General features: G+C 43.1%; 1 protein-coding gene and 1 long non-coding RNA gene across 2 annotated transcripts; one reads left to right on the top strand and one right to left on the bottom strand.

The window, feature by feature from the left end:
* Positions 1 to 303: 303 nt before the first annotated feature.
* On the bottom strand, positions 304 to 11,978 carry LOC124279414. Its single transcript, XR_006899360.1, has 2 exons — positions 11,681 to 11,978; positions 304 to 1,711 (listed from the first exon to the last, which is right to left on the bottom strand). It is a non-coding gene; the product is annotated as an uncharacterized LOC124279414 (long non-coding RNA).
* A 10,876-nt stretch (positions 11,979 to 22,854) lies between these two features.
* LOC124279313 lies at positions 22,855 to 25,901 on the top strand. The gene is made up of 3 exons (XM_046715124.1): positions 22,855 to 22,948; positions 24,891 to 25,094; positions 25,584 to 25,901. Exons 1-3 carry the CDS (start codon positions 22,855 to 22,857, stop codon positions 25,751 to 25,753), a joined length of 468 nt encoding a protein of 155 aa, XP_046571080.1. The 3' UTR covers positions 25,754 to 25,901.

Below are 25,901 nucleotides of genomic sequence, written 5' to 3'. Positions count from 1 at the left end.
AAATGGCATTTTTATTACCAAACGCATTTGCAATACAAGCGGGTCCGAGAGGAAATTCAATAAGGCGCACGTGCATGGCGCTATTATTCTTAGTTCACAAATCAACGGGATTCATCACCCCGTCAGTAGCATGAAACACTTCACGGAAAGAGCCGAGATATTAAACTTGCACCTAATATTACGACCTTCATGTCTTCTCAATGGTTCATATTAGAGAATCGAAGGACATCTTCTATTGTTACGGTCTTACAGTTCGCCATTCATTTTCAAGCGCTGACACTATTATCCATTCACAAATATACATTTCATCATTACCAATATTTTTATTGCAATTTCTCAGCAAGCTGACTGCATTCATACACGTTAAAAGCAATTAACGGTGTATCTTGATAACCGTCGAATGCTGTGTGTGCGTCCATTCTCCGCCCAGTGTTCTGTGCTCGTCGGATTGAACATGTCATGATTGGTTAGATAATAAAGGTAGCGCTATAAACTGCAAATGTTCACACAATACGTTGATTTACCGCCCTCTATAGGTGCAGTAATTATAAGGACACATCTCGGAGAGGACGAGGAAACAACGTCTAATCTCGCGCAATGCGAGACGTGACGACAGGTATAATTCACTGCTTTGACAAAAGAGGAACAAGTTTCATTAATTTAGAAACACAAAGTAATAAATTACATTCCTTGAACAAACACCGATAATGGATGCCAAAGTGCTTTAAACTTGATATTGTTTGCATATTAGTTGAAATACTTACACAGTCTGCACAAAACACAAGCAGGAATCCGTAATCCTAGACAAAATTTCTTATTTAAAATAAACATAAAATTTAAGTAATTGTTTTTCAATATCTACTAGTATTTCAGAATATTTTGATCTTGACAAAACGTTTGAAACTTAAGATAAGCAGGCTGAGAATAAACTTAAAAGATATACATATTTAACAGAATAACTGTTAAATAACAGTCTGGGCGTGGAACTGACACACAATATTGAAAATTAGCAGTAAAACATGATGAGAGGGATTTCGTTGTATAACTCCCGTTGGAAACAATAGAAACATATACAGGGTAAGAAATGTCATGTGACAAACAAGATGTTTATCATGATATACTGACAGTGTTTTACCACAAAAAAGACATGTTAAGTGGACTTGTTATAAACTGAATCAGTTAACAAAATATTCCTATTTGGAACAATTCCGTGTATTTACTTAGACAAACAATTCAACTTTTGATATAATAACAATTACACATTCGAAGGAGCAACTATTCTCTTTAAAACAGAGAAAATCATCTAAGATGGACAGTTTACTTATTAAACATTTCAAATGTGGTCCATAAATATATTCAAAAAGTGGATAAGAGTAAGAAATTCATTATCTCACAATTTTCAGCTTTGGGTTAACATAATGACAAACCGAAGCAACAGCAACATGACTCCCATTTCATGTCCTAATTTCTAGTTTGAAATGGAAGTCAGCAAATGATGTGACATGTCTGTTTAATGGGCATAAATGAGACATAATAATTCAGACAGCATTGCCAGTTCTCTCCAGGTGTATCATGCCATAGAGGAAGCACTGCATGTCTTGTTCCACCAGGGTCCTGAACAGCGCTCACTGCAGCAGCCACTTTAACGTCGTGCGAGGGGATTGGATGGAAGCTTGTTGGTCGTTTTGTTGGACGAGTTGATGGTTGTCCGCTGTGACAGGAATTAATATACAACGGTCTTTGAATACGCAATGTCATTTGGAAAGTGGTTAAACTTTCTCAGTAATAGGATTCAACCCCAAACCCATCTGTACTTTACTGAGAATGTGTAATCCCAAATATAAGATATGTTACACAGGGGTCTTTGTAGCGTGTTTTACAAAGCTTGTACTGAGGACAAAGTCAAATGGACACCGAGATCATAAACAGTACCAGTTTACAGTACAAATAACAGATTTGCTCCAAAGAAACACACCGTTATTCTTAACAGAATAGCCCTTAACAATCTAAAGATCTTGCAAATCGCAAACCTGTACCTAATTAATTATATAATTTGCACGTCGGGGACGCAATAGCGGTCTTTGAAGGACATTTGATAGAAGTGATGAACATGTGTCATAGAAGTTTTGGATATCCTCTCTTCTTCATTTTTTGGGGTGGTGGGGTAGCCTAGTGGTTGAAGCGTCCGCTCGTCACTCCGAAGACCTGGGTTCGATTCCCCACATCAGTACAATGTGTGAAGCCCATTTCTGGTGTCCCCCACCGTGATATTGCTGGAATATTGCTAAAAGCGGCTTAAAACTAAACTCTCTCTCACTCGCTTCTTCATTTTTGTAACACTACGTTTCGGAGTTACTTCCCACTAATTTTTCATTCTTCCCCATCTCAACAAAATATACAGGTTGCATATCGTAACAACAATTATTTCAACAACTTTATAAACGGGACATAGTTATAACATTTGATCTTAACAAACTACATATGTTGCTGATAGTAATCACCATAGTCTTTAAGAAAGTAAATAGATATTGTACAAACTATGTGTTACACTTCGAAACCGCTTCGGAATCTACCCATCTATATGCTCAGCATTGCAACCGCTATTGTTTATAAGAAGCATACATACAGATACTTGATAGACAGAAGGACACCGCACCTACCGACCCAAGTCTATGAAACACCCTGTAGATAGATAGACACCACACCTACCGACCCAAGTTTATGAAACACTCTGTAGATAGATAGACACCACACCTACCGACCCAAGTTTATGAAACACCCTGTAGATAGATAGACACCACACCTACCGACCCAGGTCTATGAAATACCCTGTAGATAGATAGATAGATAGATAGATAGACACCACACCTACCGACCCAAGTCTATGAACCACCCTGTAGATAGATAGACACCACACCTACCGACCCAGGTCTATGAAATACCCTGTAGATAGATACCACAGCCACCGACCCAAGTCTATGAAACACGCTGTAGATAGATAGACACCCCTCCTACCGATCAAAGTCTATGAAACACCCTGTAGATAGATAGACACCACACCTACCGACCCAAGCCTATGAAACACCCTGTAGATAGATAGACACCCCTCCTACCGACCAAGGTCTATGAAACACCCTGTAGTGTATACCACAGCCACCGACCCAAGTCTATGAAACACGCTGTAGAGAGATAGACACCCCTCCTACCGATCAAAGTCTATGAAACACCCTGTAGATAGATAGACACCCCTCCTGCCGATCCAAGTCTATGAAACACCCTGTAGATAGATAGACACCCCTCCTACCGACCCAAGTCTATGAAACACCCTGTACATAGATAGACACCCCTCCTACCGACCCAGATCTATGAAACACCCTGTAGATACATAGGCGCCCCTCCTACTGACCCAAGTCTATGAAACATACTGTAGATAGATATATATCCCTCCTATCGACCCAATTCTATGAAACACCCTATAGATAGATAGACACCCCTCCTACCGACCCAAGTCTATGAAACACCATGTAGATAGATACACTACCCATCCTACTCTCACAGACTCCCTGTAGATAGATAGACACCCCTCCTATCCATCCTACCCTCACTGACAACTTGTACATAGATAGACACCCAACCTGTCCATCCTACTCTCACAAACATCCAGACACCTTATAGATAGAGAGGCACCCCACTACCCTACCTACCCCTAAAGACAACTTCTAGATAGATAGACAGACACCCTACCTGCCCATCCTACTCTCACGAACACCCAGACACCTTGTAGATATATAGACACCCCACTACCCATCCTTCTCTCACAGACACCCTGTAGATAGATAGACACCCCACTACCTATCCAACCCTCACAGACACCCTGTGGGCAGATAGACACCCTACCTACCCATCTTACTCTCACAGACACCTTGTAGATAGAGAGACACCCCACTACCACTCCTACTCTCACAGACACCCTGTAGGCAGATAGACACCCTAACTACCCATCTTACTCTCACAGACACCTTGTAGATACATAGACACCCCACCTACCCATCCTACCCTCAGATACCCTGTAAATAGATAGACACCCCACTACCCATCCTACCCTCACAGACACACTGTAGATAGATAGACATCCCACTATCCATCCTACTCTCACAGACACCCTGTACACAGATAGACACCCCACTACCCATCCTACCCTCATAGACACCCTGTTGGCAGACAGACACTATACCTACCCATATTACTCTGACAGACACCTTGTGGATAGATAGACACCCCACCTACCCATCCTATCCTCAGATACCCTGTAAATAGATAGATATCCCACTACCCGTCCTACCCTCATACACACCCTGTAGATAGATAGACACCCCTCCTATCCATCCTACCCTCACTGACAACTTGTACATAGATAGACACCCAACCTGCCCATCTTACTCTCTCAAACATCCAGACACCTTATAGATAGACAGACACCCTACCTGCCCATCCTACTCTCACAAACACCCAGGCATCTTGTAGATATATAGACACCCCGCTACCCATCCTACCCCCAAAGACAACTTCTATATAGATAGACAGACACCCTACCTGCCCATCCTACTCTCACAAACACCAAGGCATCTTGTAGATATATAGACACCCCGCTACCCATCCTACCCTCACAGACAACTTGTAGACAGATAGACAGACACCCTACCTGCCCATCCTACTCTCACAAACACCCAGGCATCTTGTAGATATATAGACACCCCGCTACCCATCCTACCCTCACAGACAACTTCTATATAGATAGACAGACACCCTACCTGCCCATCCTACTCTCACAAACACCCAGGCATCTTGTAGATATATAGACACCCCGCTACCCATCCTACCCCCAAAGACAACTTCTATATAGATAGACAGACACCCTACCTGCCCATCCTACTCTCACAAACACCAAGGCATCTTGTAGATATATAGACACCCCGCTACCCATCCTAACCCCAAAGACAACTTCTATATAGATAGACAGACACCCTACCTGCCCATCCTACTCTCACAAACACCCAGGCATCTTGTAGATATATAGACACCCCGCTACCCATCCTACCCCCAAAGACAACTTCTATATAGATAGACAGACACCCTACCTGCCCATCCTACTCTCACAAACACCCAGGCATCTTGTAGATATATAGACACCCCGCTACCCATCCTACCCTCACAGACAACTTGTACATAGACAGACACCCTACCTGCCCATCCTACTCTCACAAACACCCAGGCATCTTGTAGATATATAGACACCCCGCTACCCATCCTACCCTCACAGACAACTTGTAGATAGATAGACAGACACCCTACCTGCCCATCCTACTCTCACAAACACCCAGGCATCTTGTAGATATATAGACACCCTTTGTAGATATATGCCACACCCATCCTACCCCTCACAGACAACTTGTAGATAGATAGACAGACACCCTACCTGCCCATCCTACTCTCACAAACACCCAGGCATCTTGTAGATATATAGACACCCCACTACCCATCCTACCCCCAAAGACAACTTCTATATAGATAGACAGACACCCTACCTGCCCATCCTACTTTCTCACAAACACCCAGGCATCTTGTAGATATATAGACACACCCTGCTACCCATCCTACCCCCAAAGACAACTTCTATATAGATAGACAGACACCCTACCTGCCCATCCTACTCTCACAAACACCCAGGCATCTTGTAGATATATAGACACCCCGCTACCCATCCTACCCCCAAAGACAACTTCTAGATAGATAGACAGACACCCTACCTGCCCATCCTACTCTCACAAACACCCAGGCATCTTGTAGATATATAGACACCCCGCTACCCATCCTACCCTCACAGACAACTTCTAGATAGATAGACAGACACCCTACCTGCCCATCCTACTCTCACAAACACCCAGGCATCTTGTAGATATATAGACACCCTAACCACACCTACCCATCCTACCCTCACAGACAACTTGTAGATAGATAGACAGACACCCAACCTGCCCATCCTACTCTCAAACACCCAGACATCTTGTAGATATATAGACACCCCATACCCATCCTACCCCTAAAGACAACTTCTATATAGATAGACAGACACCCTACCTGCCCATCCTACTCACAAACACCCAGGCATCTTGTAGATATATAGACACCCCGCTACCCATCCTACCCCCAAAGACAACTTCTATATAGATAGACAGACACCCTACCTGCCCATCCTACTCTCACAAACACCCAGGCATCTTGTAGATATATAGACACCCCGCTACCCATCCTACCCTCACAGACAACTTCTATATAGATAGACAGACACCCTACCTGCCCATCCTACTCTCACAAACACCCAGGCATCTTGTAGATATATAGACACCCCACTACCCATCCTACCCCCAAAGACAACTTCTATATAGATAGACAGACACCCTCCTACCTGCCCATCCTACTCTCACAAACACCCAGGCATCTTGTAGATATATAGACACCCTACACCCATCCCACCCCCAAAGACAACTTCTATATAGATAGACAGACACCCTACCTGCCCATCCTACTCTCACAAACACCCAGGCATCTTGTAGATATATAGACACCCACACCCATCCTACCCTCACAGACAACTTCTATATAGATAGACAGACACCCTACCTGCCCATCCTACTCTCACAAACACCCAGGCATCTTGTAGATATATAGACACCCCGCTACCCATCCTACCCCCAAAGACAACTTCTATATAGATAGACAGACACCCTACCTGCCCATCCTACTCTCACAAACACCCAGGCATCTTGTAGATATATAGACACCCCGCTACCCATCCTACCCCCAAAGACAACTTCTATATAGATAGACAGACACCCTACCTGCCCATCCTACTCTCTCACAAACACCCAGGCATCTTGTAGATATATAGACACCCTGCCACCCATCCTACCCCCAAAGACAACTTCTATATAGATAGACAGACACCCTACCTGCCCATCCTACTCTCACAAACACCCAGGCATCTTGTAGATATATAGACACCCCGCTACCCATCCTACCCCCAAAGACAACTTCTATATAGATAGACAGACACCCTACCTGCCCATCCTACTCTCTCACAAACACCCAGGCATCTTGTAGATATATAGACACCCCGCTACCCATCCTACCCCCAAAGACAACTTCTATATAGATAGACAGACACCCTACCTGCCCATCCTACTCTCACAAACACCCAGGCATCTTGTAGATATATAGACACCCCGCTACCCATCCTACCCCCAAAGACAACTTCTAGATAGATAGACAGACACCCTACCTGCCCATCCCACTCTCACAAACACCCAGGCATCTTGTAGATATATAGACACCCCGCTACCCATCCTACCCCCAAAGACAACTTCTATATAGATAGACAGACACCCTACCTGCCCATCCTACTCTCACAAACACCCAGGCATCTTGTAGATATATAGACACCCCGCTACCCATCCTACCCCCAAAGACAACTTCTATATAGATAGACAGACACCCTACCTGCCCATCCTACTTCACAAACACCCAGGCATCTTGTAGATATATAGACACCCCTACACCCATCCTACCCCAAAGACGACTTCTATATAGATAGACAGACACCCTACCTGCCCATCCTACTCTCACAAACACCCAGGCATCTTGTAGATATATAGACACCCCGCTACCCATCCTACCCCCAAAGACAACTTCTATATAGATAGACAGACACCCTACCTGCCCATCCTACTCTCACAAACACCCAGGCATCTTGTAGATATATAGACACCCCGCTACCCATCCTACCCCAAAGACAACTTCTATATAGATAGACAGACACCCTACCTGCCCATCCTACTCTCACAAACACCCAGGCATCTTGTAGATATATAGACACCCCGCTACCCATCCTACCCTCACAGACAACTTGTAGATAGGTAGACAGACACCCTACCTGCCCATCCTACTCTCACAAACACCCAGACACCTTATAGATAGATAGACACCCCACTACCCATCCTACCCCCAAAGACAACTTCTATATAGATAGACAGACACCCTACCTGCCCATCCTACTCTCACAAACACCAAGGCACCTTGTAGATAGATAGACACCCCTCCTATCCATCATACCCTCACTGACAACTTGTACATAAAAAGACACCCTACCTGCCCATCCTACTCTCACGAACATCCAGACACCTTGTAGATAGATAGACACCCCATTATCCATCCTACCCTCACAGACAACTTCTACATAAATAGACAGACACCCTACCTGCCCATCCTACCCTCACAAACACCCAGGCACCTTGTAGATAGATAGACACCCCACTACCTATCCAACCCTCACAGACACCCTGTTGGCAGATAGACACCCTACCTACCCATCTTACTCTCACAGACGCCTTGTAGATAGAGAGACACCCCACTACCCGTCCTACTCTCACAGACACCCTGTTGGCAGACAGACACCCTAACTACCCATCTTACTCTCACAGTCACCTTGTAGATAGATAGACACCCCACCTACCCATCCTACTCTCACAGACACCCTGTAAATAGATAGATATCCCACTATCCGTCCTACCCTCACACACACCCTGTAAATAGATAGACACCCACTACCCATCCTACTCTCTCACACACACTGTACATAGATAGACACCCCACTACCCATCCTATTCTCTCAGACACCCTGTAGGAAGACAGACACCCCACCTACACTCATATGCACCCTTACATAGATGGACATCCGACCTACCCATCCTACACTCACATGCACCCTTACATAGATATACACCCCACCTAACCATCCTACACTCACAGACACACTGTACATAGATATCCACCCCACCTACCCATCCTACACTCATATGCACCCTTACATAGATGGACACCCCACCTACCCATCCTACACTCACATGCACCCTTACATAGATATACACCCCACCTAACCATCCTACACTCAAAGACACACTGTACATAGATATACACCCCACCTACCCATCCTACACCCACATGCACCCTTACATAGACATGCACCCCACCTACCCATCCTACATTCACATGCACCCTTACATAGATATACACCCCACCTACCCATCCTACACTCACATGCACCCTGTACATAGACATACCCCCACCTACCCATCCTACATTCACATGCACCCTTACATAGATATACACCCCACCTACCCATCCTAAACTCACATGCACCCTTACATAGATGGACACCCCACCTACCCATCCTACACTCACATGCACCCTGTACATAGACATGCACCCCACCTACCCATCCTACACTCACATGCACCCTGTACATAGACATACACCCCACCTACCCATCCTACACTCACATGCACTCTTACATAGATGGACACCCCACCTACCCATCCTAAACTCACATGCACCCTTACATAGATGGACACCCCACCTACCCATTCTACACTCACAGACACACTGTACATAGATATACACCCCACCTACCCATCCTAAACTCACATGCACACTGTTCATAGACATGCACCCCACCTACATATCCTACACTCACATGCACCCTGTACATAGACATACACCCCACCTACCCATCCTAAACTCACATGCACCCTGTACATAGACATGCACCCCACCTACCCATCCTACACTCACATGCACCCTGTACATAGACATACACCCCACCTACCCATCCTACACTCACATGCACCCTTACATAGATGGACACCCCACCTACCCATCCTAAACTCACATGCACACTGTTCATAGACATGCACCCCACCTACCCATCCTACACTCACATGCACCCTGTACATAGACATACACCCCACCTACCCATCCTACATTCACATGCACCCTTACATAGATATACACCCCACCTACCCATCCTAAACTCACATGCACCCTGTACATAGACATGCACCCCACCTACCCATCCTACACTCACATGCACCCTGTACATAGACATACACCCCACCTACCCATCCTACACTCACATGCACCCTTACATAGATGGACACCCCACCTACCCATCCTAAACTCACATGCACCCTTACATAGATGGACACCCCACCTACCCATCCTACACTCACAGACACACTGTACATAGATATCCATCCCACCTACCCATCCTAAACTCACATGCACACTGTTCATAGACATGCACCCCACCTACCCATCCTACACTCACATACACCCTGTACATAGATATACATCCCACCTACCCATCCCCATCCTACATTCACATGCACCCTGTACATAGATATACACCCCACCTACCCATCCTACACTCACATACACCCTGTACATAGATATACATCCCACCTACCCATCCCCATCCTACACTCACATACACACTGGACATAGATCTACACCCCCACCTACTCACCCTACACACACATGCACACTGTACATAGATATACACACCCACCTACCCATCCTACACTCACATACACCATGTGCATAGATATACAAACCCACCTACCCACCCTACACTCAAAGACACACTGGACATAGATATACACCCCCACCTACTCATCCTACGCTCACACGCACACTGTACATAGATATACACACCCACCTACCCATCCTACACTCACATACACCATGTGCATAGATATACAAACCCACCTACCAACCCTACACTCAAAGACACACTGGACATAGATATACACCCATCCTACACTCACAGACACACTGCACATAGATACACACCCCACCTACCAATTCTACGCTCACATGCACCCTTACATAGATATACACCCCACCTACCAATCTTACACTCACATACACCCTGTACATAGATATACACCCCACCTACCCATCCTACACTCAAAGACACACTGTACATAGATATACACCCACCCTACACTCACAGACACCCTGTACATAGATAGACACCCCACCTACCCATCCTACGCTCACATGCACCCTTACATAGATATACACCCCACCTACCCATCCTACGCTCACATGCACCCTTACATAGCTATACACCCCACCTACCCATCTTACGCTCACATGCATCCTTACATAGATATACACCCCACCTACCCATCTTACGCTCACATGCACCCTTACATAGATATACACCCCACCTACCCATCTTACGCTCACAGACACCCTGTACATAGATATACACCCACCCTACAAACATACACCCTGTACATAGATGGACGCTCCACCTACCCATCCTACGCTCACATACACCCTTTACATAGATATACACCCCACCTACCCATCCTACACTCACATACACCCTTACATAGACATACACCCCACCTACCCATCTTACGCTCACAGACACCCTGTACATAGATATACACCCACCCTACAATCACATACACCCTGTACATAGATGGACACTCCACCTACCCATCCTACACTCACATACACCCTTTACATAGATATACACCCCACCTACCCATCCTACACTCACATACACCCTTACATAGACATACACCCCACCTACCCATCTTACGCTCACAGACACCCTGTACATAGATATACACCCCCACCTACTCACAGACACCCTTACACAGATGGACACCCCACCTTCCCGTCCTGTTTTTACACCTACCCGGTTATGTACCCAAATGGACGTTATTAAGTTCAGTCTGTGCAATGTCTGCAGTGTAGTTGAACATACTTCTATTAATGGCCCTGACTGCTAGTGACATGACATCCCACGCGAGGAATGCTGTCTCCTGTCCTCTACCGCAACACTGTAAGGCCGGACGGACGCATGCGATACACACACGGATCTTTCACTTTGTCCCAATTGTTTAAATTCCGCTTCTGTTTACTTCAAAAACTGGTGACTTAGATAGTGTTCTTGCTTTGTCTACCATTGTTCTACGTTTGACTTACATCGCCCCACGTCCAGCTACTATCACAGCAAACACTGGTTGTTACAGCTTAAATAAGCGTCCACGTCTGCTCAACCCTCGGATCGTCTATCAGTGGAAGGGAGGTAACTCATCTACCTGCTGCGACCTGACGTTTTCTAACTACCTATCTACACCAGTTTGTCAAACAGACCCCAAAACACACATGCCCAATGCAGCCCACGCCAGTCTAGATTACCACAGTTTCTGAAAATAAAGAAAGTCTCTGCCTCCTTTTTATCATATTTTATCAATGTAATTTTTGAACTCGTTTTTCTGTAAAATACAACCAGAAATTATTGAGAATTTAAAGATTGTAATTTCTAAAAAATATTCACTCATTACTCACGTATTAAATGTGAATATTAGCAGAACATAACTCCAGATTCAAAGACAGGTGAACAGTTAGTATTTTGTCAAGTCACCATGGGCAGCAATGCAGGCTTCAATGCGGCGGGGCATACTACTGATCAAAGAAGTTAGAAAGTCGTGGTCCATGCTGTCCCAATATCGGACCACCTCTTCTTTCATTTCAGCAATATTTGTCAGATTTTTCTTATTGACACTTTCCTTCATAAGTCCCCAAACATTTTCTATTGGATTTAGGTCAGGGCTATAGCTTGGCAAATCTAATAATGTCATATTTTGGGTCCGAAACCAGGCCTGTGAATGCTTTGAAAGATGTTTTGGATCGTTGTCCTGCTGGAAAATCCAAAAACATTTCCAGAGAACACGTGAGCAGATGGAAGTAAATGTCCCTCGAGAATATCTGTGTACCGCTCACTGTTCATATTCCCTTCAAATACACAGAGGGGCGTTGCCCCTAACACAGATATGCCACCCCACACGTTAAATTTCGGACAGTACTTTGGGCGCTGATACAAATGTTTTTCAGTTTGTTTGGTCCAGAATTTCAGTGTATTAGGAAACGGCCACACTGAACTTTCATCTGAGAAAATAACATTGTCCCAGTTAAAATTTCTATGCTGTAAGCACCTTCGCTCCTTTTGTTCAGGTTTCATGATCGGTGATGGAATTCCTCGACTTTTCTGCCAACCCATTGCATGCAGCTCAGTTCTAATTGTCTCCATACAGACAGCCACAGTCCCTCTATCAATCATATCCAGCCTTAAGTTTTCTAAACTCCTTCGTTTGTTTTTAGAAACAAGAATACCAAGCCGCCTCCTGTCACCGTCAGTCAATTTTCTGGGCCTACTTGCGCCTCCCTGGTGCTCAATGCCATATCCATTTGCAATATTTTTCAAAACACGATAAACAGTCGACAAAGGGATGCCTGTTCTACTTGAAATCACTTTAGCTGATCTGATGTCCTTGTTATAATACTCTAAAATCAACTTCCTCTTCTCTAAATCATCCATACTGAGGATCACTGAAAATGACGTCTGCTATCACGTAAACAAAGGGGGATAACTCTTCACAAACTAATGAAAAAGCATTAACGGAGTTGTCTCTCTTGAATGAAACCAAGCACTTGACAGCTGGGTAAGGTTGTTTATACTAGAAATCCAATTAAACATATTCCTAAAATTCTCAATAATTTCTGGTCATACTATATATTCAATTCAGAGACTGGATATCAGTCTAATATGCAAATCAACGGCAACATGTACTATGGGACTCTCTTTTGACAGTAACTAGCTGCAGCAACATTAAATAACTTATTTATACTCAGTGAACTATTCTACCATTTGGTATGATCATTCGATTCAAATCAATCACAATTTTAGTTGTAGATATGAAACTTGTCTGGAGTGTTGACTACAATCTGGGGCGACACTGTAACACTGTCACTGAACTATTCTTGGTCGTAGCAGTGTTAACACTACACTCACGTCCGCAATTTGTCCTAACAGCATATATTTTTCCACAACTATCTACAAATTCCACGTGCTGTGTAGGCATGCTCCAACGCCTTAATATATTGTCTTAATTACCAACTCACATAAGAATATTTACATTTTTGTGTGTTGTCCAAGTGCAGATTAGTGGTGCGCTCAAGTCACTTGACATTTACAGCACAGACATTCGTCTTATGAAAGACGCTAAATGAACCTAATACGATCAATTACGCTGTTTATGGCTGAATTAACGCGTACTTGATACTGAAGGAGATGTAGATATACAAGCGATGTCTCCATGCCTGCAGTAAATGCACTCTCTAGTTCCAACAAGGAACGTTAAATGCGGAAATTATACAGCGGAAATAACCAGGGGGGAAATTGCCTTCAAAATTACACTGACGTTGTTTAAGAGCTCCACACGAGGGGACGATAGCCCTGTGTGTGCGGGCTGGGTGTGGGGGGTTTTGAGGGGGGTGATAAGGTCGATTTACACAGGGCAGATTAAATTGGTAAATATCTAAACATGTGCGGGCTCAGTGGGGTTTAATTATGGTCACTTATGAAGTAAAAACCTCATTAAGAAGGAAATTATTATATATGCGGGTAGTTTGCCGCTCTGGGTGACATGGAGTGGGGATGGGGGGAGGGGAGTGAGAGGGGGGCGGACGAGGGAACGTGGGCAGGGGAGACGAGGGACATCATCTTATATATTCCGAATTATACTGTTTTACTTTTATGCCTTTGAACAGCATTATATACGTTTATATAATGTACATATATTTCTGTATCTATCTGTGTATTTACATGATTTTAGTTTCTCATAAATCACGAAGTGATTGGTTGTGTACTTTTAGCATCGGTGTACTATGTACACAAGTTAGACTTAATAAAATCATTGTCTGTCTGTCTGTCTGTCTGTCTGTCTGATAGTACCTTTGTACGTTCGTGTATGTGTTTTCTGCGCGTGTGTATGTGAGTGTTTATGGAGGTGGTGTTAAATTCGGCACCAAGACAAAGATAACGGTGTACAGCCTGTCATTCTTGAACGCACTTAATTCCATAATCTTCTCTTATTCCTTGAGGGTGTAATCTCAACATTATTGTGATGACAATGGAGATTACAAACTTGCTACATGTATAAACTTTCTCTTAAACTGAGACTTAACCATACTTGAACCGTTCAAACATGTCAGACAGAAATTTAACTTGTTTGTCGAGGAAAAGTCGGCGTTTTTATCAAATATCTAGGAAGCTTTACAACCTCGTGGTGAAAATACCACATTTACATAAGTAATACCTACGCCTGTACTACGATCAATCATCAGCTTCGATTTGCATCGCTCAAATCCATACTGGCCTCAATAATATGCTGGAACGTAAATCAAATGTAGACAAGCATGGTATCAGAGCCCGTTATCTAATCGTGTTAGACAACCAAGGCCCTAGATTCTGCACCTGTACATGATAATCATTCCGTTACAAATATAGACAGATAAGTACCTATGTTAAGATGATGCTATGTTAAAGAGGTTATCAGAGTACTATGAAAGCGAGAGCTGTTGATGAAGAAGTAACGATAAACATTGTCTTTGTTTAGCTTGATTGACGGGGCCACGACAAGGCCGCGAGTCGGTCTGTCAGTACAGCGCGTCAGGCAGCCTCGGCAACAACGCGAACTTCAACTACATCAACATACGCCGCTGAAGTGATGAAATGTTTACACGGGTCAGAGCGGACCTTACTCTGCTTACCTTCAATAATTACATTTTCGAATTTGACAAAAACATAACTGTAAATATATATCACTTACTAAGGAATGTGTTATTTCCCAACTATTCTGACAACAAGTCGACACGAAAACAGACGTAGATCGCAGAGGTTGCGTGTGTTACAGACGGTTGAAAGGCTGATGTACACTAACAGTTAGTCTATGAAATGTCACTTTAAGCTATCCTTATTGTCTTTTGTCTTTTAATGTGTAGTAGATTGGAGCTCAGAAAATATCTTCATTTTCAGCAATTAAGGAAATATAGTAAACTTCATGATGCAAAGACATGCTTGGAAGTTCTTAGACTAACAACTAGTCTCTGAAATGAACATATTTTACAGAAAATAAGTTCATAGGGGGAAAAAATAAGATATAATGAAAAGGAGCCCTGTTGTTCCAACACCTGAGACATTCTTGATCACATTTTCTAGACTTGCGTGGGCTTTCTTGTATATATTTGCTTCAGGGTCTGTATGACAGACTAGGAAGTTCCCTGCAGTTATGTTTCAGGGCCTGTTTGAGGGACTGGGGGTGACGGCCAGGGTTAGGGGAGGGGCTGGTAGACATGCGGGCATTTTTAATTCGTGTAAATAATGTATGTACATTCCGATTTAATGTTATAATAATGATGATGATGATGATAATTGATACATATTTAATCAGATAACATATTCTGCTATGATATATACATCTCTCAGAGCTAAAAACCTACAGGTCATGACCAAGTATTTGGATTGGTACGTTGAACTGTTGTTCCAACACCCGTGAAGTTCCGGAAAGGAACTGGTCTTCGGCAAAGGGCGATGAACAGGATCTAGACTTACCCTCAGTTTCTGAATATATATAAGTTTGATAGAAACAAACAATTCCTTTTAAATTTAAATTGAGCCCAAGTGAGAAGGGAGATTGAGACCTTAACCTGAGGAATCTAGACTTACTTCTTTAGGGTTTTATAATCGCATGCAGAAAGGGCTCGGCAAAAGGGAAAATAACGCGGATCAGGGACTGTGAGACCAACTGTCATGGTATCCCAACTGCATAAATTGGTGCTTATGATGTTAAACACTGGATTGTCTGGTCCTGACTCGATAGTTGACAGACCGCCATGATATAGCGGGAATATTGCGGAGTGTGACATTACATTGCTAAACTCATTATGTGTTGGTTTTACAGTTGTCGTGCACGGCGTTGGCACTGAACGTTTGTATAAAGATAAGATAAATAAGATGAGATAAGATATTTATTACATAGCCTTCCACGAAGGAACAGTGGCAATATTCTATAAACTACAAATATAGACACAGTAGGTTCAAAGATATAGAAATATACAACACTTCACATACCAATTATGTACATTATAAAATATCTTGTTTCTTGTAATAATACTTAAAATAATCGTTATGATGCATTACAATCATTATTATTCCATCCTAGCCAGTTGATGCTAAACTACTCAAGGAAACACATTTCGGGAAGGAACTAAATCACAGATGCGACACAATGGGTGTGTCCCACATCGTGGCAGATTCCGTGATTGTCAAGACCCTACTATTACCTACACTATATTATTCCAGAGACCATTTATCGTTTATAAATTTTCCACTGTAGTTCGTGGGAATTGTAAGAGCACCTACTGCGTGAAATCTCGACACAGTGACGGTTAAATATATCCTACACAATGTTGAGGAATTTGTAATTAGGTATTCGCGCCAGTCGTGTTAGCTCTTGTGGTATTCTCGCCAACTGACCGCCCCCTCCCTCCCCCTCTCGTCGGCCATGACATATGAGTGAAGCGGTCCCCCCTGGACCCTGGGAAGATAAACACAAGAAGGCCTCCACGGCGCTGTTACAGCTCTATACTCCACCGCAACACGTGGTCGGAGTTGGAGCTCACCCATCACAACATTCTACGCAGTGGACACTTTGTTTAGACTTAAACACTGATCAATGTCATCCCAGGGCGTGGTCCTTGTCGGCGACCGAAACAACTCTAGTCCTTCCAGTAACTTCTACAGCTGTATAAAACCACGATAGTCGTTTTAAGGAATCTCAATTTCAGCCCCTTCGAAGGTTCAAACCCCCTGTGGTTTTGCCTCAATTGGTCAGATAATCCTTTGTGAGCACAACCCATCGCTTCCGCTAACACCCCTTTGAGCTTACCCCCCACATATACCCGTTGTGATAAATGTTGAGAACTACTATCCAATATAGGGTCATTCATAACCCACTCTCACTCAACTTGGGATGAAGTATTTCATGTTCTTCCGAATGGAATAACGCATAACACGCAGCGTGTTTACGATGCTATGTCTGTTTCACTATTTCATCACAGTAAAATATACATGTATTCTAAAATGGTCAAGGTTGCCTAATGAGTATGGTGGCTGATTAGGGTCATCTCGCTTGCTCGCTCTATCGCTTTCTCGCGCAATAATATCGCTTTCTCGTCTCGTGCTATCGCTTTCTCATCTCGCGTTATCGCTTTCTCGTCTCGTGTTATCGCTTTCTCGTCTCGTGCTATCGCTTTCTCGTCTCGTGTTATCGCTTTGTGTTATCGCTTTCTCGTCTCGTGTTATCGCTTTCTCGTCTCGTCATATCGCTTTCTCGCCTCCGAATTTTAAGGCGAGAAAGCGATTGCCCTAATCAGCCACCATAAATGAGTGTATTTGCATTTAAGTACACACGGAAAGGTCAGCGTGTTGTGTGAACTGGCATGCACACCGTGACTCAGTCTAAGGACCGTCAGGTTTATAGTTGTCAAACTCCGACATCTTGCCTCCTGATTGTGCAATAACTGAATTAATAAACCGCGGTACCGTATCATCAGAAACATACTCCAATCAAAAAGGACATGAGATTTCTGTTCATGAATAAATATTTTGTGACTTATGATCGCCGATTGATACTTTTTCTAATTATTCTTCGGGGATATTGTTTGTTCAAAATCCACAAAAGAAATCTTAAATGAAACTAATCTTTTTATAATTTTGTATTCACTGCTTTTGAGAGAATGCTTTATCAGCTGAATATAATATGTTGACGAAAACTGTGTTATTACATTACGTAGACTAACGGCAAGTCTTTGAAAATGAATAGTGAGTGAGTTTACTTTTACGCCGCTTTTAGCAATATTCCAGCTATATCACGTCGTGGGACACCAACATTGTACCCATGTTTGGAATCGAACCCGGGTCTTCGTAAACTAACGCTTAGTCTCTGAATATATATAATTTTGATTGTAACAAATAAACCCATTTAATTGAAAAGGAGACCAGAGATTCAGAACCTGAAAAAGGGGAGATCTAGACTTGCTTCATTTAGGGCCTTAGCATTGCTGGGAGGGCTAGGTTGTAGGGGAAATGATATGGTTCAGAGCAGGGATACTCTACAACATTAAATACTCTCCCTGTTCAGAGACTGTGAGACAGACGAGGGTCTTCGGTGTGACGAGCGAACGTGAAAATAAATAAGTTTTGATAGAAACCCAAAACTCCATTAAGCCCAAGTGATGTGGACATTCATGGCCTGAAGGGCATCCACACGTGGTTCACTTTAAGACTGTGTTGTTACAGTAGTGTGGTGTGGAAGAGACACCGAGACAAATGGTTAGCGCAGATTCCAGTTATAATATAGGAAAGACAGTGGAAGGGAAGTAACCTCAAAATCCACGTTTCATGCGAACAGGGTATTATAAATAGAAGTTTCGTAAAATGTCTAAATGTTTCCGATTTTTATTTTCTGACAAGAAGGTAAGTTCGTGTCGAGTTGTTGCAATTTTGTATTGCGTTATCGCCATATCGTGTTTAGGTATCGCCATGTCGTGTTGTGATATCGATATTTTGTTTTGGGCTGTGTCGCTATATCGTTATATCGTGTCGCCATATCGTGTTTAGGTATCGCCATGTCGTGTAGTGATATCGCTATTTTGTTTTGGGCTGTGTCGCTATATCGTTATATCGTGTCGCCATATCGTGTTTAGGTATCGCCATGTCGTGTTGTGATATCGCTATTTTGTTTTGGGCTGTGTCACTATATCGTTATAACGTGTCGACATATCGTGTCATACTATCGCTTTGTCGCGATATCGCCTAGCTTTTTCAGGGCGATAAAGCGATGGCCCGAATCAGCCGCCATAGGTAAGCGATTGTAAAAATACTCACCTTCTTGTAACACACCACACGCACCCCTTACAAACTAGTAAAAGTGTTTTGTATTAACAGCTCTCTCAAACCAGACACAATGTCATAACCTATTATTGTCTATGACAAGTTGCAATAAAACAACTCATTCCCATATCACTGGGTGGGAGGACGTTCCAACTATAGAGAAATGTATAAATGACGGATACGAAATAATTCATGTTTTACAGAGGTATGTGTGTATGAATTTAACTTATCTCTACTGAAGAAATGTACTATCACAGAAAATGGTGTTTTTTATCACCGAACCATTTGTTGTGGGATATTATTTCAACAGATAAGTATCATCAAACGAAAAGAGTAAAATTTGTTCATTATGGTTTTCTTCGATATGGCGTCAGTTTCCAATATGGCTGCCGGCGCCAAATTCCAACATAGCCGCCAATGTCACGATTTCAAGTGAAACGTACTAAATATACTGAATATATGTCATAAATGTAGAATACCTGTAACAAAGGTGTTTTACCTGATTTGTAATGCTTTCAGGGCATCAAGTTGATCTCATGACGCACACTAATCTTCTAAGTTTCTATTCTCATAAACATCAGTTGAAAATATTGCTTACAAACCTGAAATTCTCTGAGTGAGTGAGGTTAGTTTTACGCCGTACTCTGTAATTAATCTAGTTTGGACCAGACAATCAGTGATCAACAGCATGAGCATCGGTCTACGCAATTGACATGTGTCAACCAAGTCAGCGAGCCTGACCACCCGATCCCATTAGTCGCCTCTTACAACACACATGGGTCACTGAACATCAATTCTAACCCGGATCTTCACGGTGCCTTAAATTCTCAAGTCGTTATAAGATATGCAGACATAATAGCGTCTTGTCATTTTGTACATAACTCAGTCACCGTCATTGCAGAGATAATCAATTTTATATTTTAATCTGAAACACTAAATAGAAAAGCAATGTACTCACACAAATATATTTATCAAGTTTTGCTTCTTGAAAAACATCTTGTAGTCATTATGTGCTCTTTCGCTCCCTCTGTAAACCTCGCTATTGTAGTGTCGACTCATAAGGCAATGTCCCATGTGAACATTGTGCTGACATCAGTCTGGGGGGCAGGGGTTAGGGCGTGTCACACTCCTCAGACTCGCGCCACAGTCTTGGCGACACCAAGCCTCCAGTGCGATGGGAATGTTTTCTGTTTAACATACGTAAAGAATGCTGAGAATGAAACACTTGACGTTGTAGGAACCGGAGACGACAGTAAACCCGTTTTCAGGCAATTAACTCCGAATCTACAGATCCAAGTATTTATTTTGCATTTGTTGTTGGTTTGCAATCTCATTACAGTCTGTTTGTTTGGCATGACTTCTGGTGTGAGTAGATCTGCCATGTGCGTGTTACCTCTCTTGGTTAAGTCTCCACTTGCAGTTTGCCCGACATGGCGTTTTGAACTAAGCTGGTGTCACCCTATAAAAACTCAGACTGTTTTGACCTCGTGGTGTGTTACAAACCAGCGACAGTGATCAAACTGACTTCCGTTGGAAGCTTGCGTGTAATTAAAGGGAACCCGTGTCTGGAGTAGCAGAAATGTGAAACTTGTTAGTCCGGAAACCTGACTATCTTGACGTCCACTGTTCGGAGTGAGTGAGTGAGTGAGTTTACGCTTCTACGAGTAGTATTCCGGTTCTGTGGCAACGTGTCAGCTGTATGTGGGACTGAAGCCCCCAGTCAGGTCTCATACTTGTATAGTCTGTCATTCAGACCCTCAAGCAAATATATCCAAGAAACCCCACGCAGGTCTAGAAAATGTGGCAAGTAAAGATTTCCTCAGCTTAATGAAGAAAGTCTCTGGGCTCCTTTTCATAATATATATTTTTTTACTATGAGATTTTTTCTGTAAAATATGTTCATTTCAGAGACTAGTTGTTACAACATAAACTACTAACAAACCTAAACACACAATCGGGGCAAAGCGGTATTCGAACCCATGCTCATAGGTTTCTGGTGTCCCCAAGGGACGCAACTCTGCTTATCAAATTTCGAAGCCTTAAACGACTACAGCATCCATGCCCTCAGCACTGTAGATCTTCAGGACGTTGACACAGGTTTGTAGGAACGTTGTTTGTCACCCAGGATAGACTCGTTAATCTGGACCTACTACTGAACGTCCGGGTGGACGACGTTAGGCTGTTTGTGGAGTTCTGGAAGATGACATATACTGGTCTCATAGGGAAAACATCATTCTGAATTCTTACATAAACTTAACGAAACTATACATGTATTTTAGTCAGAGTGCCTGTGGATCCTAAGATTGTCCTAAATCATGAGAAGCTAGTTTGGGGGATTTCCCAATAAATTACTGATCATATTAAATTGGTTAACTCCTCCGACCAATTAGTTTTCCAGGATAGTTTGGTTGAAGGCCAACTAACTGTTTAGAGTAGTGGTTTAACTCACATATAACAGTATCTAGTTATCTTACAAGGTGATGCAGGAAATACTATTGTTTCAACATATCTGATGTTTTTCTCTAACCATAGCACAGTGACTTTTAGGACATAAAATATATCAAGCTAACCGGGATGGGTTTTTTTTGTTGTTGTTTTTTTTGGGGGGAGGGTGTGAAAAGACTGAAACATAATCTTTTCCCAATATTTTCTGGATCTTATCTATTTATCAAAGTAATCCCGAACCCACAAGGATATTGCCCATACTTCATTAACTTGTGTTCAGCGCCTTTAAGACAACCCCGAGAAGTTACCCTTCGTGAACCCACGATACGTGTGTGCAGTTTAACATTGACGAGTAAACCTGCGATATTTGATGAAAGATCTCCACACGACGTACATACCGATGTGAACGTCGCCGGCCATCGTGGCCTCTGCCGGCGTCTCGCGACGTCGCATCCCCTCCCATTGCCACAATCGGCGTTCCCCCCCTCAGCCTTATTAATTGAAAAAAACATGCCAAGCAGTTGTCATACTAGTGTTGATCTAGAGTAGAGCAAGTACAGCGTTTGTTCAAGGGGTGCCGGGACGAGGTGATCCTCCTTCAATCAATTAACAACGACGACGCTTCGTTATTTAACCTTTACATTTTCACGGGTCTTTCATAAAGTCAGTCTCATTCTTGTGTGCGGTTTTGAAAGATGTCCATCGTCCGGTTCAGCCTCGTCCTCGTCGTCGTCGTCGGCTGTGTTGGAGTAGTGAGAGGACAAACAACCAACCTCTACTTCGGAGCAGGTTTGTGTATATGTAGTAACTGGAAACAAATTTTAGCCTAGGTCAAATAAACATATTAAAGTTATAAATTATCATTAAAACCATTATTTGTTGACAAGTTTGCTGTGAAACTATACGTGGCATTTCCAACTGATGTTACCGACTTCTTGCATACTAATGAGTAACAGTAAATGTAACAGTACTGTATGCGTACACAAGAATCATCAGATTCATCTGTTTGTTTAATGAAACCACCGAGAGACGCTGACATGCCGACAATCTTTGTCTACACATTTCCCTTCAGGCCTATAAGCTGAAATTCACGAATTATTACCATATGGAGGGACAGAATGTTACAATGAATTTGAGATTGTTTAAGTTCTTTACCTATCCAAATCACATGGTTGATATGTCGGTAAGGTAGCCTGTATTCTAACATGAGTCTCAATCCCATGTTGTGGTATGAAGGAACAAGGTTCCGCAGACAAAATGTCTCAAGACTCCATGCTACTGTATACGACACACCCTGTGTTTATAGAACTCGGTTTGCTTCGTAATTCCATAGGACATGGACATTATTGTGTGTTCCTACTGCTGTAAATAGCAATGGACAAATCATTCAGACCCGTGGCACTTGTACTGGTGCGATTGCTGCTGTTGATGGCTGCTAGGTTTTCGGGTTTTGTGTAAGGGCCGTGACACGTCAACATGCTTATCTCCCTTGTGTATTTGGTCTCAGGTTTGTGCATCTATCAGAATCTCAAAGAATTTTATGTTTTCCCAGTAGTTGGCATTATTCCACCGTTGTGTGTAGGTAATGGAGGCGGAGGTAGAGACTATTGGCGTTACACAGCTGTATTGTTGGGGGAACATCACCTCACCTTTCGCGAATCCAGTCACTCACAATTGATGATCAGTAATCAATCCTCAAAGATTTTTCTTCAAGCCTCATGCGTACAAAAGGTAAAGCAGAGATTTTCTGTAAAATTTGAATCTTGACAGACGTTATATTTTAAATGTGCTCCTAAGTTCATCAGGCCAAACATCAAGTTCTTCACAATTTGGTATAGGTAAAACAAGTTTATATCTATACATGTTTTCACGTGCTGCGAATTAATTAAGTTCGTGTTTGTAATCCCAGCTGACGGTGTTGGTCTTCTATAGTCGTAGCCTTGTAGTTGCTGCTAAGGCAGTAGAGAAGTTGTAGTAAGGTACTGAAGTTGTTGTAGCTGTCAGGGTAACGTAGTCAAAGTATTGACATTGTTTTGACCATGACCTTGATATTGACGTAGTTGTAGCCGTGACATTGACGTAGTTGTAGCCGTGACATTGACGTAGTTGTAGCCGTGATATTGACGTAGTTGTAGCCGTGACATTGACGTAGTTGTAGCCGTGATACTGACGTAGTTGTAGCCGTGACATTGACGTAGTTGTAGCCGTGACATTAATATAGTTGTAGCCGTGACATTGACGTAGTTGTAGCCATGACGTTGACGTAGTTGTAACCGTGACATTAACGTAGTTGTAGCCGTGGCATTGACGTAGTTGTAGCCGTGACATTGATGTAGTTGTAGCCATGACATTAACGTAGTTGTAGCCATGACGTTGACGTAGTTGTAGCCATGACGTTGACGTAGTTGTAGCCAAGACATTAACGTAGTTGTAGCCGTGACATTGGCGTAGTTGTAGCCTTGACATTGACGTAGTTGTAGCCGTGACATTGACGTAGTTGTAGCCGTGACATTGACGTAGTTGTAGCCGTGACATTGATGTAGTTGTAGCCGTGACATTGACGTAGTTGTAGCCGTGACATTAACGTAGCTGTGACCATGATATTGACGTAGTTGCAGCCGTGACATTACTATAGTTGTAGCCATGACATTGACGTAGTTGTGACCATGATTTTGACGTAGTTGCAGCCGTGACATTGATATAGTTGTAGCCGTGACCCTGTACTTCCCAGATAACACGGAATGCGTGAACAACGCCGGACTGCTGGTGCCCATGCCGGACACAGGTTGTAGGCAGTTCCTGATTTGTGATGACACCGGTCTGGCCTACGGCCCCCAAGACTGTGGCCAGGGCACGCTCTTTGACCAGGAGAAACAGTACTGTGAACACGTGGTCTTTGCCAACTGCCTACAAACCAGGGCCATCCAAGCCTCAGGTAACCATGGAAACAATGACACACAAAATATTAATATAATTAAGTTTCTTGTTTATTTTGCTTTTAGTTCGGCCATTAAACGGTATCGCAAATGCAGATATTTTCTGAAAAAAATCACATACATTTATATCGTATGTGAACGGCAATTATGAAAGGGACAGATTAGCAGGAGAGGAAATTGGTGGTGTTGTCGAATGCCAGGTTACAAGATCACCGATGTATTTATTCCATCGTATCCAAATTCCTACTGCCATTTGAAATGTCGCTTTCGAGATGCAGACATTAAAACGTGAATTCTTAAAGCGTCTCCTGTGTATTAAACAGGTCAAAGCGTTCGCTCGTCCAACCGAAGACCCGAGTTCGATTTCCTACATGCATAGAATCGGTGTTTTTCAGGTGTCACCCGCCGTGATTTGCTGCATTAGTCTTAGAAGCGGCGTAAAACAATATTCACTGACTGTGACTGAAATGGGTGTTTCTCGTCCCCAGATTGTGCGACGGCAGCTGTATTCGGAAACTGCGAGAAGTACACACAGTGTGTGTACGGCATACAGCTGGAGCGGGACTGCGGCAACGGCACCCTCTACTCCAACAGCATTCATGTCTGCGTCCACCCCGAAGACCTCAACGACGATGAGCGGGCTTACTGTTTACTTTGAACTACGCCCGGCACGCTGATGCTAACTGACACACTGTCAATAATTGTTACTACGATAATAACCACCGGTATCCACGGCGTGTATCGCTGAATACTGAGTTATGATATAACCAACTGTATTTTGTGTATTAATAAATTTGTATATTTCA

This window comes from Haliotis rubra, unplaced genomic scaffold, assembly GCF_003918875.1.
Source record: "Haliotis rubra isolate DU_JTF1 unplaced genomic scaffold, ASM391887v1 Scf25, whole genome shotgun sequence".
NCBI lineage: Eukaryota > Metazoa > Mollusca > Gastropoda > Lepetellida > Haliotidae > Haliotis > Haliotis rubra.
This window is presented reverse-complemented; position numbering and strand designations above follow the sequence as displayed.

Bases quoted from the DNA above. Each gene is read 5' to 3' on its own strand.
- LOC124279313 (XM_046715124.1), top strand. From the start codon at position 22,855: ATGTCCATCGTCCGGTTCAGCCTCGTCCTCGTCGTCGTCGTCGGCTGT. The intron at 22,949-24,890 runs GTTTGTGTATAT...TGTACTTCCCAG, and splicing joins CAACCTCTACTTCGGAGCAG to ATAACACGGAATGCGTGAAC. The intron at 25,095-25,583 runs GTAACCATGGAA...TCTCGTCCCCAG, and splicing joins CAGGGCCATCCAAGCCTCAG to ATTGTGCGACGGCAGCTGTA.